The sequence below is a fragment of the Pan paniscus genome, chromosome 5, assembly GCF_029289425.2.
Source record: "Pan paniscus chromosome 5, NHGRI_mPanPan1-v2.0_pri, whole genome shotgun sequence".
Lineage (NCBI taxonomy): Eukaryota > Metazoa > Chordata > Mammalia > Primates > Hominidae > Pan > Pan paniscus.
In genome coordinates, this window is record NC_073254.2 from 147869074 (window position 1) to 147892629 (window position 23556).

Sequence of the window (23556 nt, forward strand, 5' to 3'; positions counted from 1 at the left end):
CTGATTCAAAACAGTTTTGTTACCTGATTCTAACTAGAAGGGTAGCTGAATCCTGCTGCTGAAACACAGTTGCAGAAGTCTCTAATGAACTTTTCTGGCAAGGTACTGTCAGACAGCTTCAAAAGACGGCTGGGACTACATCAAGCTGACACGTGGCCATATAGCTGTTATTATATCTATTTGCAAAAAAAAAAAATGCTTTTTACATTTGGCAAAATTTGATGTTAGACTTTTTTTGGTTGTACTAGGCCTTCAGGTTTATGGGGTAAGAGACTGATAGCTATCATCTACTTTCAAGAACTGAAGGCTATGAGTATCGACCAAAAATAACCAAATTAAGGTGAATGACAAAATGGATTCTGGTCAGTTGGGACCAAAAGTCATTTTCTCCAGAAAGGTTGGCATGAATTTTTTTCTAGTGACTCTTAATAAATAAGATGAGATTAATACTTCTCAATAAATTAATAAATAGAAATTTCTGAATATTACTGAGCAGCGAGCCTGTGGTTTTCTAAAAACATGATGCTTTCTTGAATAATTCTGCTTTGTCTTTCAAAGGGATCTGAATTAGAAAAGCAACTAGCATGAAGCCCAGCAGTAAAAATAAAATGCTATAGGTCACTTGTCAGATGAATGGCATCTATCAGTAGTTAATTTCCACTGTCAGGTTTTTAATGAATTGCTTATTGTTTCTAATAAGAAGAGAAAATTCTTAACAGCAGAAATTAAAAATTGTATTCTTGTTTATATCTTTGTGGATTAAAATACTAATTTAAATGGTAAAGCCTCTATTACAATAAGAAGTAATTTGCTAGATGTCAATTTAGGAAAAAAAATCTTTTTCAAAAGAATGCTATTTCTAATGCACAGAGGAAAATGTTCTCTGAGGTATATTACATGAAAATTTCGGTGCTCTAATTATTGTTGAAGAAACAATATCAATCCAGGAATGATCCTCTAACCTGTTGAGCATACGTTAACAAATAGCATATCTTAAAATGCCTTTGTAACTCTTATGTCTAACTCTGCAAGAGGCTTGGACTTTTTTGAGAGTTAGGGCCATGATGATTGTGTGATCTTTATTGCTCCAAATTCAGCATCCTGACAGGTATTAGGTAGCCACTCAAAGAGTGTCAGCTGGATAAATGAATATTCTTGGACATTCATTTACTCATTGATTATCTGTTTCCTTATATTTAAGTATCATGAAGAAAGATAATTGTTGCTCCTGTTAATATGAAAAGAAAGTTTTATTCTTCTCTTTATTGATAACGGCTGAAATAATTTTCTAAAAATGTGTGTAAATGTCTCTGTAAAATGAGATTAGTTTCAGTGATCTAGAATGCTGTGTCACTCTGAAAAAAAAAAAAGAACAGATTTACCAGAAATGTAGAATATTGCTTTTTTAAAAAATGAGCAAATTATTCGCGGGCAGGGTGTAGAAAAAGAAAGAAAAAGAAAACGAGGACTTAGTGCAGTTGGGGAAGAAGGATGGAGAAGCTGCCTCTGGCCTTCCGTGAGCTGGAGCTGCTGGACTGGATCCTAACCAAGCTGGTCTTCAACTATTTACAACCCGGCTGCCGAGGCCACTTCCACAGTTTGGTATTTTCCCTACCAGCTCCGGGAAATGCGCCCCCACCTCGGGCACCTGATTTCCTCCCAGCTGCGAAGCCCACCCTGCCCAGACTCCTCCACCGGGTGTAGCCCAGTCACGCAGGTTACAGCCATGACGTTTTCCTCAATTTTTTAGGCATGCAATGCATGTACAGTTGCTCTGCAACTTTTTAGGTGCCATCTCTATTATTATCCTCTAATTATATTATGTGTGTTTTCTTTGAATGAAAAATTTGATGGCTGGGGCTTTTATTTTATATGTTCCCCTTTTCCATGCATCATGTTTCACCACAGCATACAACAGGTGCTCAAAGTAAATTTGCGTCAAACAGTACATTAAAATTATCCAATCTCATTTGTCTAAAGTTAAAAGGAGGATGGAAGGGAGGGAAAAATGGAGGGCAAGCCTGTATCTCATCTAAGATTAGTTCAAATTACCATTATTTCAAAATTCCATAAACTCTTTGAGCAAGCCAAATAGCTGCTGATCTTTATTTAATTACTGGAATAAATATATATGCTGTGTTTAGATAGATGGGTTAGGACAACTGTTAGTAATTTTAAAAATCACGGTGGTTTCTGCTAATGAACAGTTATTTCTGAACTCACATGATTTGATTTCAGGAGTCCTGAGGAAAAAAAAACTTTTTTGAATATGTTTTAAGCTTTTCCTGATGCCAAAAGACAAGTTAAAAAAAAAAAAAAAAAGCACTTTGGTCTGTGGTTAGAAGGTTAGAATTCACACATTGTTTATGGGGCAGGTGTTCTTTCCTTAACTGACATAAATGCTGAATCACTAAAACCAACCCTTCTAACGTAGACAAAAAACCTCTTGAGTCCTATCTATTTTTTGTAAGAACCAGAAAATCAGACAGCTAATCTGTTTATGTAGAGTAGTTGAAAATTGCCTCCCAAAAAACTTGTCCTAATAAGTTATTTTTAAAAATAACAACAAAAGAGTATTTTTAAGTAATGACTGACCATTTCCATGTAAAAAGTTTTATTTCCTGTGAAAAAGTATTTCATTTAAAGACATTTCATTTCACAACTTTTGTTAAAATCTTGGTTTTAAAAGATGCGATGATTCCAAGTATTTATTGAGTGCGAAACAAATTAATGTTCCAAGTAAAATGTAAAGTTTTTAAATTCAAGAGCTTGAATATCGCATCAAAGCAGACATTTCTAAAATCCAAGTTTTATCATCTTTTTTTGCACACTAACTTGAAGTCACTTTCTTTCCCATCTCAACACTTATTCACTGGTCATTTAGCAGTGCCTAACAAAATCTACCAGTATCATAATATACAAAACCATAAAACTACTAATCTTAAAGTAAGTCTTGCTTTTTATTTTTCTTTAGTGAATGTTTTAAAGTTAAATAATTGACCAATAATTTGTACTTGTTAAAAATGAATTTAGCCAATTAATATCTTTAACCAAAATTTTCATTTCACAGAATTTGAAAATCTAGCAGATAATAAAAAATAAAATTTTACTTAATCTCTTGCTCATTACTTGTTTATACTTACAAAATGAAGGAAGCACATATATAATCTATATTTATAGGATTATAGGAAAAAACATTTGCCAGTACTCCATTTTGTAACTTTGTATTGCATAGTCAAAATTGGTACTTAACAACAAAGAACTTAGTTATCTTTAAGTATGAACACTCTATTATAAATGTAAATCACATACTCCATTGTACAAAAATGTCCACATTTTGGCACATCTTCACTTAAGTAAATAACACAAAAAGTTTTCTGGCAGTTATTTTCCTCTACAGCTTTTGAAAATAATACAACTGGCATTGCTTTTATCTAAGTTTATTTGCTTGTTTTTAATGCACCTGTTTTAGGGCTTTTTTCTACAATAAGGCCTGCTTAAGCTTAAGCTAAATTTTAGGGAGAAATGTGTTCCATTCAAGCACATATACAAAAATGCACTAAACTTTTAAACTTCAAATTTACATTCTTAAACTTCACATTTTTATTTTTATTTTTAAAAATATAATGGCTACACTAAAAGGTTAACTTTTTATTGACTTCTACTATATATTCCTTGAAGGCATTCCAGTAGACAAGTTATATAGTAGCTGAAGTGTCATCTTATACAGCAAAAAAAAAAAAAAAAAAGGTCTCCAAGTTTTTAAAGAAAAAAAAACTCTTCAAACAAGATTATCTTTTTAAGTATGTAGCTAAAATTACTATCTTTGCATAGACTCCCATACTTGGTTTGACTTAGCAATTTTTTGACTTTATGATGATGTGAAAGTAGTACCTATTCAGTAGAAACCATACTTCAAGTACCCAATGCAGCCATTCTGTTTTTCATTTTCAGTACAGTATCAGTGTGTTACATGAGATATTCAACATTTTATTATAAAATAAGATTTGTGCTCAATTATTTTGCCCAACTGTAGGCTAATGTGAAATTGAACATTTAAGGTTTCCAGATTCTATTCTGACAGTCATTTTAGTGTCCAACCATATAAAATTGACACAAATAGAGCAAATTTAAACTTATTTAAATGTTTTAAGTTTCAGGATATAATAAATTTTACATACTTTACAAGCTTAGATATAAAAAGTTTACAGTTTCCAACATGTGTGAGTTTAGGTTGTCCTGCCTATCTACATGTAAACATGTAAAAAAATTCTACTTTAGAAACGTAATGTTTGTCTTCAATGAATCTTTACAAATACAAGCTCATGTAGAAAAATACTGGTGCTCTCTTTTCATTTAGTTGAAATTATTTTTTTTAATGTGATAGGCCATATTTCATTAGACTTTAATTTCATTCCACTTGAGTCTAATGAAACAATATCAATGTTGTAAATTTTAAGAACTTAAAAAAAAGCTTTTGTTTTGTCTAAGTATTTAAAACCTGTGAAATATGAATACATGCGAGTAGAATACAATACTGTGATTTTCAAATTTGCCCTGATTTTACTACCACATCACTGCTTGGTTTAATTGAGCCCAAAAAAATTAAATTCATTTAGCCATAAAATAATTATATGGGCATTAAAGTAGGCATGATTTTTGCTGTATGAACTCTCAGATGCATCAGATCCATAAGAGTCATGTTCATATAATACATAATTCACTAAGCATCATTATTCAACATACTTATTCAATCAGTTGTAGAGTTAATTTTTCAATGTCATATTTATCAAATTGCAATTAGTAATAAGTTATTAAAAGACAAGACAAACGTAGTTACTACTAGTGATTTCTTATGCATGTTTACTTCAACAACTAAATTTGTGTAGCCAAAATGCCATCAATAAATTGTCATAAAATATCTTACAAGACATTGTTGGTTCTATGATGATAGCATTTCCTATAAGATTTCTCATTTAAACTCCTCAGTAGAGCAGAGCAATAATAAAGTTTACTGTAAGTTTTATCCCTATAGCAGAGGTCGGTGATATGACAAACAGGAGACCCTAAAAAAATGCAAATAATATTAATAATTTCACAAGAGATCTTCAAGGGCTAAATATCTTTATAAATATAATAAATTAACTAATTTAAATAAAAGTAAATATATATGTCTACATATATACATATGAACACTAAATTTACATGTAGCCAAACATACAAATTATTTAATTACATATGTTGCATTATATAGATTCACATATTTATGTATAGACATACACATATAAAATATATATACAGACTCTCATACTTGGTTTGACTTAGCAATTTTTTGACTTTATGATGATGTGAAAGTAGTACCTATTCAGTAGAAACCACACTTCAAGTACCCAATACAGCCATTCTGTTTTTCATTTTCAGTACAGTATCAATGTGTTACGTGAGATATTCAACATTTTATTATAAAATAAGATTTGTGCTCAATTATTTAGCCCAACTGTAGGCTACTGTGAGGGTTCTGAGCACATTTAAGGTAGGCTAGGCTACGTTATAATGTTTAGTAGGTTAGGTGTGTTAAATGCAGTTTTGATTTATGATATTTTCAGTTTACAGTTATAGGACATAACACCATCATAAATTGAGGAGCATCTGTGTTATATATATATTATATGTGCTTACACACCCAAATTTATATAAAAAAAGAACATGGCACACTGCCCAGTCCATAGTAAGCCTTCAATATGTGCAGCTTTAATAATCATTAATACCCTACTGCAAATCACCTGCCAAAACCAAACATTTATTCCTGACATTCTCTCAATCTGGTGCTCTATGCCATTTCTTTTCATCAACAAACTACCCTACTCTCTGCTGCTTCTCTTCCAACATGGAGACTAGTTGTTTGGTTGGTTTGTTTTGCTTTACAGGCTGCACTTTGTCCATACTTCCCATGTTGGTGTTCTTTGGGACCCAAGTATTTCTTCCCATGTGGCACACGGACAATAGGACAATCCTTAAAACCACAAGACTTCTTTCACTCATTTGCAAATCCATAATGTCAGCCCTGACAACTCTACCATTCCTTTTGCTTCAGATGTGCATTTTCAGCTATCTAATGTTCATTTGCATGTGAGTGTCCTATAAAGGCCTCAAACTCATTGGAATATAACTGAATTATGCACCCCCTCTTTTAGTTACTCTTTCAATTAATGTTTTTATCATCTACCATACTACTAGTCTAGACTCTTCAACTCCCCCTCTTGCTCACTGCCTTTCATAAGATGTCAAGTTCAGAATATTCTACCCAAAAGGAACATGGTTTCTGTCTCCACAGCTGCTATTAACCCCTTGCTGTTATCTCTTTCTCATACGCTTCTAGTAAATGTCTACTACAATGGATGTCTAATATACTCATCTGAGATGACTTTTTGCCTCGTACTGCCATAACAAAATACCATACATAGACTAGGTAGTTTAAATAATAGGAATTTATTTTCTCATAATTCTGTAGACCAGAAGTTCAAGATCAAGGTTCTGGTCGATTCAGTTTCTGGTGAGGCCGCTGTTCTTGGCATGCATACTGACGCCTTCTCTCTGTGCTCACCTGGCCTCACGTGGCCTTTCTTCATTGCGTGTGTGTATGTGTGCACACACGCATGTGTGCATGTTTACAGAGAGCTTTCTGTATCTCTTCTTATAAGGACCCTAATCCTATCAGATCAGGGCCTCACCTGTGTTACCTGTGTCACCTCCTTTAACCTAATCACTTCCTTAGAGGCCCCATCTCCTAATGTAGTCACACTAGGGTTTCAACATATAAATTGGAGTGGGGGAGAATACATTCAGTCCATAACACATATTATAAAAATAATGTATTTTTGTAGTTGCCTATTGATTAGAAATTCAAAATCCTCATTATTATTCAAAAGCCATTTAAAATATGACCACAAATGACCTGATTTTCTACTATTCACTGAGAAGTTTTTGAACCCCCTTTTGAGCTTTAAAACTTGCATAACCTTCTAAACAATTTTCTCTCATTCTGAAAGTTTCTTAGTTACCAGGTTATCTTCTATTTGGGCTTCAAGTCCTAGCAAAATTATTACTACTTCTGGTTAAGCTTTCTCTGACTTTTCTGAGTGGTGAGTTATACTCTCCCCAGTGTTCTCAAACAGTTTATGACAGAGCACCTTTCACATTGTATTATAAATACTGATAAAAAATAAAAGCAACTATCTACTTTTACTAGTCTTTGGAATTTTTAAGGGTAAAGATCATACTTTATTCATTTTCTAGAAGAAACTAAAGAGGGAAAGAAGAAGAAAGAAAAGAAGGAAGAAATGAAGGGAGATAGATAAACAATATTAGGGAATAATTTCCATGATTTTAACATATTTTTTGCAGGAACAAGAAATAGTATAACATTTAATACATCCAAAATACAGTACTTAAAAATCTTAACTCTGAAGAAGGGAATGACAACTTCTTGGCATTTACAAATTGTTACAAGAAACACTTTTGAGCATCATACTTTTGGGCTGAGTTAAACACAACTATGCTTTGACTTTTACAAGTGTGTGTGTGGCTACATCAACATTTTTCTTTTTGATAAATGGTAAAAATTAGTGGCTCATGCTCTCTAAATTCATAGTTAAGAAAAAAGTTCTACCACTAGATGAGGTGGTTTTGGCTGATTTACTTTGGTATCTACAGTTTCCCCATTGGACATTGCAATGTCCAAAACAGCCATATGTGGTTCTCCACCATTTTGTCTCTCATATCATTTCTGATCACTCTCCCCCTCCTTCCAGGCTCATTGGTTTCCCACTTTTCCTATAACATCCCAACACCTTCCTACCATAACATTTTGGTAAAGAGGTTTCCCTCAACTTGAAACACCATTCACCCAGATATTTCTTTGGTTAACTCCCTCACTTCTCCCAAGTAGAGACAGCCTTTTCTACCTGAGTCATTCCCAGCATGCTTTGTAAATGGATTCATAGTTAGGTTTAGTTTTTCCATTAGTTGGATTTACAGATCAAGAAAATTCAGGCTAATTCAAAATGGATTATAGACCCAAAGATAAGAGATAAAACTCTCCCAAAATAAAACCATGCAGCAAAGTGTTAATTCCATGGACTTGGAGTACTCAACCCTCATATATTCCAAAGAAAGAATTAGCTCTTGACAGTCCTTGGAGCATAAAAGTGTTTTTGTGTATCTGGAACATTGGGCCATACCAGAAAGTTTATGCTAACAACATGACTTCTGGTAAATTCCTGTTTTTGTTCACTTGGGGTCCTGGACCACACTGTATAAGTCTGACCTTTGTAGGGGCTGGAGACTGAGTAGCTGAGGTCAGTCCCACGGGCACTCCATGTTTATGAGGCTTTCCACACAAAAAAACCTCGGACATGAAAGTATAGATGAACTTCTCTGGTTGAAACTACTTTGTACATGTTGTCACGCATCATTGTTAAGAGATTTAAGCACTGTCCATATATCCCCACTGGGAGAGGATAACTGACAACTCATGTTTGGTTTCTCCTGAACTCTGCCCTATACTGCTGTTTTCCTTTGCTGACTATCTTTTCTCTGGAATAAATCATAACCATGCGTATAATAGCTTATGTAGTTCCAGTTCTTCTAGAGAATTAGTGAGGGTCATCTTGGGGACCCCCAACAGAAAAACAGAGGAGAAAATTTTTGTCCTCTCAGGTTAGGTAACATGATACCAAAAGCAGGAGCCCTCCCCCACCTCCCCCCTCAAAAAATACATTGGATTTCATCAAAATGTAAAACTTTTTGCTTCAAAGGCAACATAAACAAAATGAAACCACAAGCCACAAAGGAAAGAAAATATGTGCAAATTGTATATCTAATATATTTGCAAATCAAATATCCAGAATAAAAAAAGAATTCTTATAACTCAATAAAAGGAAGACAACACAATTAAAAATGGGTGAATGATTTGAAGAGACGTGATCAAAGAGGACAAATAAACTGCTAATAAGCATAAGAAAAAGTACTCAACATTAGTTGTCATTAAGGAAATGCAAATTAAAACTACAATGAGATACCACTGGCTATAAAGGGAGAAAATACCAAGTCTTAGCGTGGATGTTAAGAAACTGGGATCCTTATACATTAATGGTAAAAATGTAAAATGACATATTATTCATAATACTTCCAATCATGAAACAATCTGAGTGTCCATCAACTGGTGTTAAACGAAATGTGGTATATCCATACAATAAAATACTGTTTACCAATAAAAAGGAACAAAATACTGATGTATGCTACAATATAGATGAACCACAAACACACACTAAGTGAGAGAAGCCAGATAAAAAAGACTGCATGTTGTATGACTTACTTTATATGAAATGTCTATAGAAGGCAAATTTATAGACAGAAAGCAGATCAGTTGTTGCCTAGGGCTAGAAATGCCCATAGAGATTAATGGCAAAGAACCCAGGCTAATTCTTTAAGATGATGAAAATGGTCTTAAATTGATGATGATTATACAACTCTATCAATTTACTTAAAACCATTCAGTTGTATACTTATAGCGGTTGAATTTTATGGTATATAAATTATACCTTGATAAAACTGTAAGAAAAATCTAATAAGAGAGGACATAAAAACATGCTACACCTAACTTATACGTAAGAAAGAGCTAGGTGCTTCAGTACAGAGGAAAATGAAGAGCAGAATATGGAAGACAGGGAATCCAGGGAAAGGGGAGTAGAAAAATTGCAAGAATAAAGAGGTAGCTGGGGTAAACCTCGTAGAGAAGGGAGTTAGTCAAGTCGATGTCCTGAAGAAGAGTTTTCCAGATGAAAAGTGTGAACAAAGCTTTAAGGCAGGAGAATATCCCCAAATTTGAGGAACAGTGAAGTGGCTAGTATGGCTAGGAGGAGAAGCAGATTAATAAGCAATAAACTCAGATAAATAATGCAACATGGAGACAATGTGGGGACTTATTACCCATATAAGATTTTTATTTTGAGAAAAAATAGAGGGTTTTTAACAGAGGAGTGACATAATCTGACATCCATGATTCTAGATGCTATGTTGAGAATAGATTTTAGAAATGAAAGAAGGAAGAGTATTTAGGAGATTTTGATAATCTTAGCAGTAAATTATGATGGCTTGAACTAAGGGGATAAATGGAAGTTGTGGGAAATGATGGGGTTCCCTATAAAGCATGGGGAAAAGGAATTTGGGCATCAATTTTCTTTTCTTGAAAGTTAATTCATATTTTTATTAAAATTACAAGAGAATACATCAAAATATTAACCATATTTCTCTCTGTTTGGTGGCATTATGGGTAATTATGCATTTCTACATTTATAAAATTACCAACCACGCACATGTGTTTTTCTAAAGCAAAAAAAAATTAATATCCAGCTCTTCAAAAAAGATCATAATGCAAACCAATTTTGTTTTTTGCCAAATTTTTAAATCAACACCAAAATGGCTACATACACAAAGTCAACAGTGGTAAATGGTAATGTTAGCAATATGAAGAGTAGTTAAAGAAGCAACAGATGCTTCCTGAATAGAGTGATAAAATCACTTTCTTATGAACATGTGGTAGCATTATTACCCAAGTAACTTCCCTGACATTATATGACTCTCTTTAGAATATTCCTGGTTTTGAATTTTTTGAAGTTGATAATAACTTCAGTTCCAGTCATAATAAAAATAATTTATTGTATCAGTGAGAGAAGTGTAGCTTATATTAAGATAACAACTTCAAAATCTCAGAGATTAAACAATAAAGTATATTTCTTATTTCACTACATGTCAGGTACAGGTGGGTGAGGACATGTTCTATGCTAATTATAGTCACTTAGCAACATAGGCTATTGAAGATTTCATTTTGACATAGTCTACCATGATGAAATATGTTTAATTATGAACTGGTTCTTAAAGTATCTGTACCAAATTATACATATTATTTTTGTTGTCAGTACATTTGCCAATACAAGTCATGCGATCATGTGACCACAAAAGGGTTGGGAAGTACAAGCATACCATGTACTCAAAAGAGGTGGAAAAGTGGAATAGATGAACACCATTTTTTTCCTCAAATTTGTTCTTTGATTATAAACTGCTCACTTAAAGAACTGAAGAGGACAAGATAGCACAAGTCAATTTATCTATGGCATATGTCATACATAATTATCCACAGCTTTAATCTGAGAGGGACTCATAACATCAATTGTGTTAGCTCCTTGCAGGGATCTCTAAATTGTGCCACATATTCCAAAGAGTATTACAAGATATGAGGTTAAAGTGGAAAATATTAGAACTTCATATTCATTTCCACATAAAACAAATAAGAAAACTAAACTATACTAATATTTAACAGAAAGAGTTATATTAGTTAATTTCAAGGTTGCAAGTATTTAATATTAAAAATCCTAATTTATCTCTGCATCGGATAGTCATATGACATGTATGGTAAGTCACATACTAAGATAGATTGGGAATTTCAAAAAATGAGTTAAAGGAATTGTTTTAATTCATTCATTTACTTTCAATATACTACAACATAATGCAGGTGAAGTTAAGTTGATTTAAGAATTGTTATAATCTAATTTTATCTATACTCACTCTCACAAAATAGACATAACGTCACAAGATGCCAACACAGACATTTGAGAATTAAAGATTGCAGGCCCTATCAAGAAGAAAATGATAGAGTGACACGTCTTCTATTAGCACAATCTTGTCATTGTCTGCATACAACTGCTATCTAATGAAACTGCCAAAATCAGATTTAGGAAGATTATTTCACAAAATGAAATTTATGAAGATTATTTCACAGAGCGATAGCCACAATTATTAATGATAAACCTGCTGTATGAGTAGATTACATACAATGTATATTGGACCTTGATGAGGTATCTTCAATAGCTGTCATTCAAAACAAGCACTAAAATAAATTAATTAGAACCATTCAAATCACTGGGTCACATGATAATCAGCATTTTCCAAAACAGTATTCAGTAATAAAAATATGTAGTATTTTCAATAATTTTCAGTAACATGACTTCTGCTAAAAATAGATTAATAGTTAATATGTTTTATTCTCATTCATATGTGGTAGCTAAAAATATTGATCTCATGGAGGGAAGAGAGTAGAATGGTGGTTACCAGAGGCTAGAAAGCGTAGAGGGGAGAAGGGGGTGAAGTGAGGTTGGTTAATGGATACAGAAATACAGTTAGATAGAAGGAATAAAGCCTAGTGTTCAATAGCACAGTAGGGTGATCATAGTGAATAATAACTTATTGTCTATTTCAAAATAACTGGAAGAAAAATCTGGAATAGTCCCAAAACAAAGAAATGATCAATGTTTGAGGTGAACAGTATCCTACTTACTCTAACTTGATCACGCTGTATGTATGAATCAAAATATTACATGTACCCCATAAATATGTACAATTATTATATATTAATTTAAAAACTAGCTAGTTGTTACAATAGAATTAATAGCTTTTGTGAGAAAAATAGTGTATATTATTAACAAAAATTAAAATTGTATATTATCAATTTTATCTTTCTTTTTTATAATTTTATTATTATGTATGCTTTGGAAGGAATATAAATATCAATAGAGAAATACACATATGGAAAGCGGCATCCTCTTTTTTTAAATTGATGAGGTTTTTGATCAAATAAAGTCCTGATCAATTAGGTAATGGATAGGGCATTCCAACCACAAGCATCTTCTGTGCCCAAGTTGGATTTTTAATTGCCTAACTTGAAATATCCACTTGGCTGAGTAATAGATATTTATATTTAATATGTCCAAAACAAAACTTTTGTTTTTCTCACTAAAACCTCATCTTCCCCTGGTCTTCATGACTCTGTCAAATACACAAACATTTACCCAGTGGTTTAGGTCAAAATCTTGAATTCATCCTTTAGTCTTTTCATTTTCTCACCTCAATTTCAAATCCATTAGAAAGTCCTTACATTTCGGCCAGGTGCGGTGGCTCACACCTGTAATCCCAGCAGTTTGGGAGGCCAAGGCAGATGGATCACCTGAGGTCAGGAGTTCAAGACCAGCCTGATCAATATGGTGAAACCCTGTCCCTACTAAAAATGCGAAAAAATAATTAACCAGGCCTGGTGGCGGGCACCTGTAGTCCCAGCTACTCATGAGACTGAGACAGGAAAATCGCTTGAATCCGGGAGGTGGAGGTTGCAGTGAGCCGAGATTGCGCCACTACACTCCAGTCTGGGTGACAGAAAGAGACTCCAGCTCAACAAAAAAAAAAAAAAAAAAAAGAAAGAAACAAAGAAAAAGAAAGTCCTGACATTTCTACCTCCAAAGCATCTCTTGAACTGTTCCTTTCTCTTCACACTGAATCAAGGCACCATCAACTCTCCTCTAGATTATTGCAGTCTCCTAATATATCATTCCACTTTTGCCTCACTAATGCCTGTTCTCCCCAAAATAGCCAGTGATCTTCCTCAAATGGCAATCAGGTCTTGTCAGTCTGCTGCTCAAACTGGTCATTGGCGTCTCATAAAACCCAAACTCCTTGAAATGCTCTTGCCCACTCCTTAAACCTCTTCTCATATGTTCTTCTCCCTGCTTTATACGTGCTCAAGGTACAGGGATATGTTTTCTCTTCCTCAAACAGACAAAACTCCTTTTGGTCCCCAGATGTCTGCACTGTCTGTTCACTCTGGAACACTCCAGAACCTAGATCTTTCCTTGGCTGATTCCTTCTCAATATTCAAGTCTCTGCTCCAAAATCATTTCTTCAGAGTGGCCTTCCCTGACCACATTAGTTTACGGGTCCTACGGGTTTCCCAGCCCCACTCTGTACCACATTCAGTGTCACTCTGGCCTTCCAGGCCTACAAGGTCTGGGCCTGCCCACGCCTCAGTCTTTCTCCCACCATCCTTCCCCCAATTCCTTGCCTTCAGCACCACTGGGCTGCTCCCTGTTTCTTATCCAGACCAAGCAAGCTCTTCAGTAGTTTGCACTTGTTCTGTCCTCAGCAGGGATGTTCTTCCAGACGTGGGCAAGGCTTATTTCCTCAGTTTATTCAGGTCCCTGCTCAAATTTCATCAGAGATTATCTGCCCCGGTCACCCTATCAAAAGATCACCTTTCACCTCACCTTGCTTTACTCTCCAGTCAGTGCTTCATGACACTTGTATATATTCTAAATCTAGGTTTGTCATTTGTCCCATTTACTAGAATATAAGCTCCAAGAGGGGAGGGCTTTACTTTTTTTCCCAACTGTAATTCTAGACCCTTTGACAATGCCTGATAATGCATTATTAGGATGTATGTAAGCTATTCCATTCTAGGCTTGCTTAATGTTTTTCTATAAAACATGCTTCTATGAGCATTCTAATATAATCATTATTTTGCTTTTTGTAATTGTATTTTAAAATTAATTTCTAGTGATTGGATGTTTATAAACATTTTTCTCTGTAGATAAATATTACCCAGTTGCAACCTCGAAAGTCTGTAACTGTTTACACATTACCAAGTGTGCCTCGGCTCCTTTCCACACATTCATGCCTACAATAACTTTTGTGAATCTTTTAATACCACTGACCTGAAAGAGAAATAATGATTTATTGTTTCATTAGCATTTTTGATAGTAGATTTGCATTTTTTAATATTAGTATGGTATGTGAACTGCCTTTTACATCTTTATATTCACTTTTGTTTATTGTTATTTAGTAATTCCTTATACATTCAGGATATTTATAGTCTGTCTGCTCTATATTATGTAAATATTCCCCTTGTGTAGAGTTAGTCTTTCTTCCACATTTATGTAGTTTGGGTTTTTTTGGAATAAGGAAGCTTTTTATTTTATAAATTTAATTTTTTCACTTTGTAAAGTTTCAGTTTCACATTTTTATGTGGTTTCTTTAAATGGTTTTATTGTTAATGTTTTACTTTTTACTATTTTTCTTCATATTCAATTTATGTTGGTGTATGTAACAGTAGAAAAATTCAAATCAGTTTTGTTTTAATTTTTGAAATAATTGACCAGTTTCTTTACAATATACCAGCATTAAGGTAATAATAATAATAGTTGTGATTTACTGAAAGATTAATCTCGGCCAGTCATTTTGCTAAATTCTTTATATGCCATAGCTCAATTAATCTTCACATCATACCTCAAGGTTGTGATAAAACCTATTTTTTGTAACAAAGGACAAATGTTCAATGTTTTAAGTTGACCATGGAATCACCTCTCATTTATAACTTATCCAGGAGGCAGAGTCCTGAGTTTATAACCCACAATTCTGTGCTTCACATCAATAGGGCATAAACGCTTCACATCGATACGGCTCCTAAAATAATAAATGCTTGAGCAACATGTTCTTGTGATGAAACATTCTCCCTATTACCACTGTGGTTGTCAATGGCGAGTATTCAATCCAATACCACAGAACCTCACATGATTTGACATCAGCCTTTTTCAAATTTCCTTAAACCTCCCATCCCCCAGAATTTGTCACAGAGTCATCATCACCACAGGACGGGTGGAATCTGGCTCCACTGCCTGAACTGAGACAAAAGGCAGAAAGAGGACAAAGAATATGTTTCCTTCCACATAAAACAAAAAATAGAACCCCAAAATATTGGAAACAAATGCTTAGAAAATGATACACCAAAAGAAAGCTGGAATAGTAACATTTTCTAACAAAATAGAACCTAAAGAAAAAAAATCATCAAGGAAAAAGGATAATAATACAGTAAAAAGATGTAACTCTCTAACACAGGCACATGGAACAACTGAACCTCAAAAAAATTTTGATGAAATAAAAGACAGAAATGAAGAGTGAACCAGATAGATGTACAACAGATAAAGTAAATGAGAGATTAAGCATATGAAAAATAAGCAGTGAGAGAAATAATTTGAACAAAACAAATAAAAACTCAAGCTATTTGGCATATAAAGAGAGGTGTTATAACAAAAAACAAAGCATACTTTTTTTTAGCACACAGGAAGCATTTCCAAAGTAGAACATGTTTCATACCACAAAGTAAAGGAAACCACAACCAATTCCAAAGAAAGACTATCAATCTCGAACAAAATACAATGAAATTATTAATTAAAAGCAAAAGGATAGCAAAGAAAATCTTATATGATCACTAAATAAACAAAATTAATAGCTATTGGATTTAAAAAGAAATACATTATAATTAGATCTGAGGAATAATGAAAATGCTACTTGGCAAAAGTTATAGGAAACAGTTAAAAATACTTAGAAAAAAATAATAGCTTAAAACACATTTATCAAGAAGCAAAGTATTAAACATGGCTGCCGATCAACATAGGAGGCTGGAAAAGTAGCCAGAGAGAAAACAGACAAACAAGAAAATAAACGAGACTGAATCAGAAAAAATAAAAGAAACAAAACCTAGAGAATATTAACAAAACCAAATTCTAGCTTCTTTTCAAAAAAATTCCATGTTTAGTAGGTCATCCAGGAGCACTCTAACAAATTTTTAAGAAGATGTTAAACCTATTTTTAGAAAATTATCTCAGAAAACAGAAATAGCAAAATTTATGTAACTCATTTTCGGAAGCTAATGTTATCTTAAATCTAAAATGAATAAGTCTATGGGTTCATTTTATTTATGATTAAATGTAAAAATCCTAAATATAATATCAAATTCCTACATTGTATTTCAAAAAGTATATACTTTTTGAAAATACATATATTTATATGAAAATATATATATTTATATGAAAAAATGTATATATAATACATATATTTTCATGAAAGGATCCTCCAACATTTGAAAAATCTTTAAAGTTAACTCACATAAACACACTAAAGAAAGTAAATCACATTATTATCTTAATAAGCTCAATACCTATTTATTCGGAAAACTCCTAGAAAGCAAAGAATAGTTGGGAACTTCCTTAGTTGAGTAAAGGTTAAACACCAAAATTTAGTACATAATATATTAACAAGGAACTTTAGATGATTTTCTTTATGACTAGGAATAAGACAAGGATTTCCACTATTGCTTGATATAATACTGAAGGCTCTAGCCTATAATAAAAAGGTAAGAAAAAACATTTGTGGTAAGAAAGAGACACAACTTGATGTTTCTGACATTAATGTCTATTTAAGAAAACCAGTGAAATAAAAAATATAAACTATTAGAATTAACAAGGGAATTTATAAATATTACTAATCATATTTAACTGCATTTCTTCACTTCAGAGATAATCAATGGGAAAACAGACAAAATACGATCTCAATATAGCAACTATATATATACACACATGATATAAGTATGTGTGTGTGCATTCTAGGAACTAGCCTAGGATACATAAGAACTCTATAGAGACACTTTTTTAAACTGTGATAAATTATGTAGAAGATATTTTATTCTCTTGTTTAAATGAGAGATAAACTATGCTCATGGATAAAAAGACTTTACTATTAAAAAATTGAAGTCTTAAATTAAAACATTTCTATATTAGAAATCTCAGCTCAGGAGGCCTTCATTGAAAATTCTACTAAATATTTAAATAAGCGATAACACCAAAGTTACATAAAATCTTTAGGAAAATAACAAAAGACTCTAACCAAGAAGTTCCGTAAGTTCAACTAACTTGATAATAAAGCCTGGCTAGGATATTACAAAAAAATAAAAACTATAAGCCAATATTATTCCCTAAAAGAGATACAAACATTCTAACAAAAAAAAAAAAATAGTAAGCCAAATTCAGTGAAATATGACCCCATTGGTTGTGTTCCACAATTAAAAGCATGTTTAACACTTTTTAATGTAAAAAAACTATGTAATTATCATAAAAGTTACAAAAAGAATATTTGATAAATGTCAAATATATATTCAAGTTTTTAAAACCTGTTAGAAAACTAGAACTAATTTAACCTAAAACAAACATCATGAATGGTGAATTACTGAAAATTGCTCTCAGTGGTCATGAATGAAATACAGAGATCTTTTTTTTATCATTACCTCTATTCAATATTATAGTAGAAGCAAAATCCATCAATATTCACAGACAATGCAAATGTACACATAACATATAAAAAATGTTAAAGATATATTCTTAAAATTCAATAAGTACAACAAAGAGAAAATGATTTTAAAAATACCATTTAAAATGGCATGAAAAATTCAAATAACTAAGAATAAATCTGAAAAAATACAAGATCTGTACAAAAAATTACAAAATGTTATTGACAGAAACGAAATAGACTTAAATAACTAGAGAGCTATACCAGATTAGTGGGTCAGAAGACTTAATTTAAAATGATGCCAATTTTCTCCAAACCAAAGCACAGCTAATCAAAATTCCAGGAGGACTTCTGAGGAAGTTGATAAGTTAATTCTAAAATGTATGTGAAAATTCAAAGTGCTAAACTTAAAGAGGAATAATAAATTGAGAGAACTTGTTCTAAAGCAGTAGTTATCAAATTTGGCTATGTGTTATAATCATCAGGAAGATTTTCAAAAACCTGATGGTGATGCCTTACATTTTACATAATTAAATCTTTACCTCTTGAGGAGAAACCTAGGCATTTATATTTTAAAATCAATCCAGGTATTTCTAATTCACAACCAAGTTTGAGAACCATGGCTCTGTAGCATATAATTAAATATAATCTAATAGAAAGTCTATATTAGATATTGCATATCCACATTATTTAAGACAGGAAAAATTGATGTAAGGATAGCAAGTAGATGAATAGAACAGCATAAAAGGGAAAAGACCCAGGCATGTATGGACACTATTTCTGAGTAAGGTTAACAGAGTAAGATGATAGAGAAAAGGCAGCTTTTCAATAAATGTCACTGCACCAATTGACACTATAGAAGAGAAAAATAAATATTGCTCTCAACTTCAAACCATATACAAAAACATAAACCCAGATAGACTACAGATCTGAAGGTGAGGGTAAACAATAGGATTTCTAGAAGATAATACATATTTTCATGAACTTAGGGTAAAGAAAAAAATTGTTCACAACACAGAAAAAGGAAAATATAAACTGACTACACTAACACGAAAGTGGAAAACTTTCGTCCATTAAAAGACACAATTTTGAAAATAAAATATGAAACTATAGACTAAGAAAGTAATTTGCAACACAGAAAACTGACAGAGTAAATATCCCAAATATATATAGACACATAAACTCCATCAAATCAATAACAAAAATGTATAAAATTCAACAGAAAAATGAGCAAGAAATATAAACCACCTCTGCAAAAAAGAGTATTTCCAAAAATCCAAGAAATATATGAAAAGGTGCTCAATCTTATTAGTCATCAAGGAGATGAAAACTAAAACCATGAGCTACCACTATACTCTTGCCAGAATGACTAAAATTAAGAAGACTGATAATATCGTGTCACTAAGCATATGAGTTAATTGGAACACAAATATACTGCTTGCAGGAAAGTAAATTGGATTACTTAAGAAACTTGCTTTTCATTACCTTCCAAGGGTGAATGTACACATACAATATGACATAGTAATCCTACTTACTTTTATGCCCTACTTAATGCATATACATGTAGGCACACATGTACGAGAATTTTCATGACAAAATTACTGGAAACTCCAAGCCAGAAATAATCCAAATGACTATTGGCAGTAGAATTAATACATAAATTATAGTATATTCATCCAATGGAATAACATACACTGAAAATGAATGAACTATATAAAACAGCATGGATTAGTTTCACAAATATAATGTTAAACAGATATACCAACCAGAAAAGAATACATACTGTAAGTTTCCATTTATGTAAGGGTCATAAATGGACAAAAGTCATGATAGTGGTTACACTTGAGGGAGATAGTATATAATGACTGAGAAAGAGCACAGGATAGGGCTTCTGGAATACTTGGAATTTTCTATTTCTGGACCAGGGTGGCAGTTACATGAATGTGTTTACACTGTGAAAATGATCAAGGTATTTAGTTTTTTCCCTCTTAATTGAAGTAAAACATAGTAGTAAAATAATAAGGTATGAAGAAGATGGTCTGGACACATAGAGGGACATACTACATTCTTTCTTAAAACAATATAGAATGTCAATTCTTTCCAACTGAATCTACCAAATCAATAAATCCAATAAATATCCCAGTTAGATTTCTTATAGAATCAATTGATTTAATAAAAACTCATTGAAAAAGTTATGAGATATTATCTCACTTCAGTTAAAATAGCTTTTATCAAAAAGATAAAAAATAATGGATGTTTGAGAGGATGTGGAGAAAAGGGAACGTTTATACTCGATGATGGGAATGTAAATCAGTACAGTCACTATGAGAAACAGTGTGAAGTTTTCACACACACACACACACAAAAATAGAACTACTTACAACCTAGTAATCCCACTGCTGGATATATATTCAAAAGAAAAGATATCAGTATATTAGAGATACCTGCATTCACATGTTTTTACAATAGCCAAAATATGAAATCAACTTAAATGTCCATCAACAGATGAATAGACAAATAAAATGTGGAATATTATTCAGCCATAAAAAAGAATGAAATCCTGTCATTTGCAACAACATGGATAGAACTGAAGGACATTAGGTTAAGTGAAATAAGCCAGGCACAGAAAGACAAATATCACATGTTCTCATTAATTTGTGGGAGCTAAAAAAAAATTGATATCATGGAGATAGAGAGTAGAATGATGGCTACCAGGTGCTGGGAACGGCAGTGGGAGGGCGATAGAGAGGGGTTGGTTGATTAATGGGTACAAAAACACAGTTAAAAGGAATAAGATCTAGTGTTTGGTAGTACAATAGGGTGACTATAGCTAAAAATAATTTACTGTATATTTCAAAACAACTAGAGTAGTGGAATTGGAATGTTCCTAACATGAAGAAATGGTAAAAGTTTGAGGCGATGAATAATATCCCCATTACTCTGATTTGATTATTACACACTGTATCAAAATATCACATGTATCCCATAAATATGTATATATATTATGTATCTATAAAAATGTTTTTAAAGTCTGTGAATATCTAAGCCAATTTAGGAAAAAAGGATTGAAAACAAGGGATTGGTCTATACATCATTTCTATATTAACACGTATTCCAAGGCCATAGTTACAAAAATAGTGTGTTTGGGGGCAGTTAAGAAAAAAAATAAACTAATGGAATAGAAGAGATATTTTACAGACAGACTGATACAGAGGTGAACATATAATATGATTTGAAGGAGGCAACAAAAATCAATGGCGGAAAGATTGTCAGCTTAGCAAATGGTACCTGGAAATCAGGTGAACTGTATAGAGAAAACTAAAATTGGATCCCTGTACAATTCATAACATTGTCCTCCAAATAGACTAAAAACTAAGTGCAAAATATGAACCGTAAAGTTGATAAAAACAACATAGGAACATATCTTTTTAAAGTAGACATAAAGAGAGACTTTTTACGTAAAGCCTAAAAAACACAAACCATGAGACAAAAAATGATTTGGGGCTGGCTTAGAAATAGAGACATCGATAATATGATTATACATGGCAAAACATAGTCTGATTCCAAAAATCAACTTACAAATTAGTTAAATAAAACTGTACACTAAGCTGATAACAGCCCATATCAATTAATCACCTGCAAGTATGTGTGTGTATATATATTTTATATATATATATAATATATATATAAAAACTGGAGCTGACGTGTTAATCTTTCTTTTACTTTGCAACATAATATGTAATACATTATTTTGTCTATGAACAAGAAAGGCCTGCCTACCAACAGTTAAGTTATTTTCCTGGTAGTTTTGTCTTGATCTGATTATACAACTGCTTCAATTCTACCACTCTTGAGGCCAGAAATACACCTACAGAATTATTAATTGTATTGTATGTATTCAAACTAACCATGTAAAGATTCTAGGCTGTATATTGGAGGTTATAATGTTCTTTTACCTGAATTAACATAGTGAGTTACACCAAAACTCACTATCTTATTATTCAATAAGTTTAATTGAACTCTGAGTTTTCAACATCAATTTTTAAAAATTATCTTGTAGCAATAATTTCTATACCTTCAAATTAAAATTTTCATTATTTAAGGAATTTGGAGTTAGGCCACTACAGAGTGAGAAAAATATTGGTATAAGCAACATTTAGAAGCTAAAAGTTTGGGAAATATTTGGAAATACTTCTTTCTAAACACTGCCTTTGATAGTTGCTTTTGTTTTAGCAAGCTAAATTTTATTTTTTATATTGTGGAAACATAAATATTGATAACTAAATTTATTATTCTTGATTACAACCAATTTCAAAGCAAAGGCAGAAATAGTTCACCATTCAAGGCCTACAGAAAGCTCAAGAAGCTTCACTCAATTCCTTATTTCTGTCTGTCCCAGAGTCCTGTCTAGTTTCTCCCCTCTCCAACACCATTGGCTTTTGACGATTCATTGGTCAGTTCATTACTTTCTTTTGTGATCGCCTTTCCTTTACCAGAACTCACATATTCACTGTTAAAACTCCCCCCCTCCAATTTTCAAAAATGTATACTTTACAAGAATGTTCTAGCCAGTAAAGGTATTGGAGAGTGCTTACCTTCAAAATAGATGCCTGCCTGGATTTCTAGAACCCTGGGTAGGGTCCTGAGGTCAAGGGAGTGGACGAATTCTTCCAGTGATAATGCCATTGCTATGCCTTGGGTAGTTTGTAGACCTGGTGCTCACAGAAACTTGTGGCTTCTGGGTGACACTTGTCTGCAATTGCAGCCCCTGCTCACCATTTCTTCCTCAGGCAGGCAGGAATGTCACACTACAGCCAGAGTGGGGTGGAGTAGCTCTATGTGGGGAGGACAATGAAGAGGGAGGGGGGAAGCAGGAGACAAAAAAATGTTATAGCTCTTTTTGTTCACATTGTGGCTTCATTTCCTTCTGACATTGAAGTTGAACAGGATGGGGGTGGGGTGAACAGACACTGCCCAAAAAATGAGACGTGCTAAGTAGCGCATTCTGTCCTTTGTTAATCCAGGTGTGCATCTACTATGGTAGCAAAACTGAGGTCAGAGTTGCTTGTGGCTTGCCCACCAACAAAGAACAGGAACATAGGACTAAAGTCTAATCTTAAAAATGGCACCATGTGAATTCATTATCTCTCTAGTTCATTTCTAAAGCTTGGCTTTTTGCCTTATTTGCATACTGTCAGTGCCTTTACATTAAAATTGGTAATAAAAGTGCTTTGTGTCAGCTCTTTTTAGAATTCTGATACTATACTCTGGAGAGAGTATCGAAACCACTTTTTATTCTTCCACATTAAAAATTTTGCTGAATCTTAAAGGAGGGTAGGGTAGGGATAGAATATGCAAAATGATACAGTAAATTAACAAAGTACATTAAAATGAGTTTTCTAATCTCTACACTATAGTAGAAAGTATTAAAATTACTTGTCAGGAAACCTGCGTTTTCTGGGTTTAGTTCTGCTTTTGATTTACAGGCTAACGTCAGCCTTGTCTTCTCTGATTTTCATTTGTTTTATTTACTAAATGGAGATGAAGTAGAAG

The 23556-nt window shown here is 32.8% G+C and overlaps 1 protein-coding gene across 1 annotated transcript in view; it reads right to left on the reverse strand.

Moving 5' to 3' along the window:
• Positions 1-22689, reverse strand: part of THEMIS (thymocyte selection associated) — a 204074-nt gene extending 181385 nt beyond the window's left edge. Inside the window, exon 1 of the mRNA XM_003827634.5 lies at positions 22599-22689. Coding sequence (XP_003827682.1) covers positions 22599-22689 — 91 coding nt within the window. The remainder of the gene's footprint in view (positions 1-22598) is intronic.
• Positions 22690-23556: the final 867 nt, after the last annotated feature.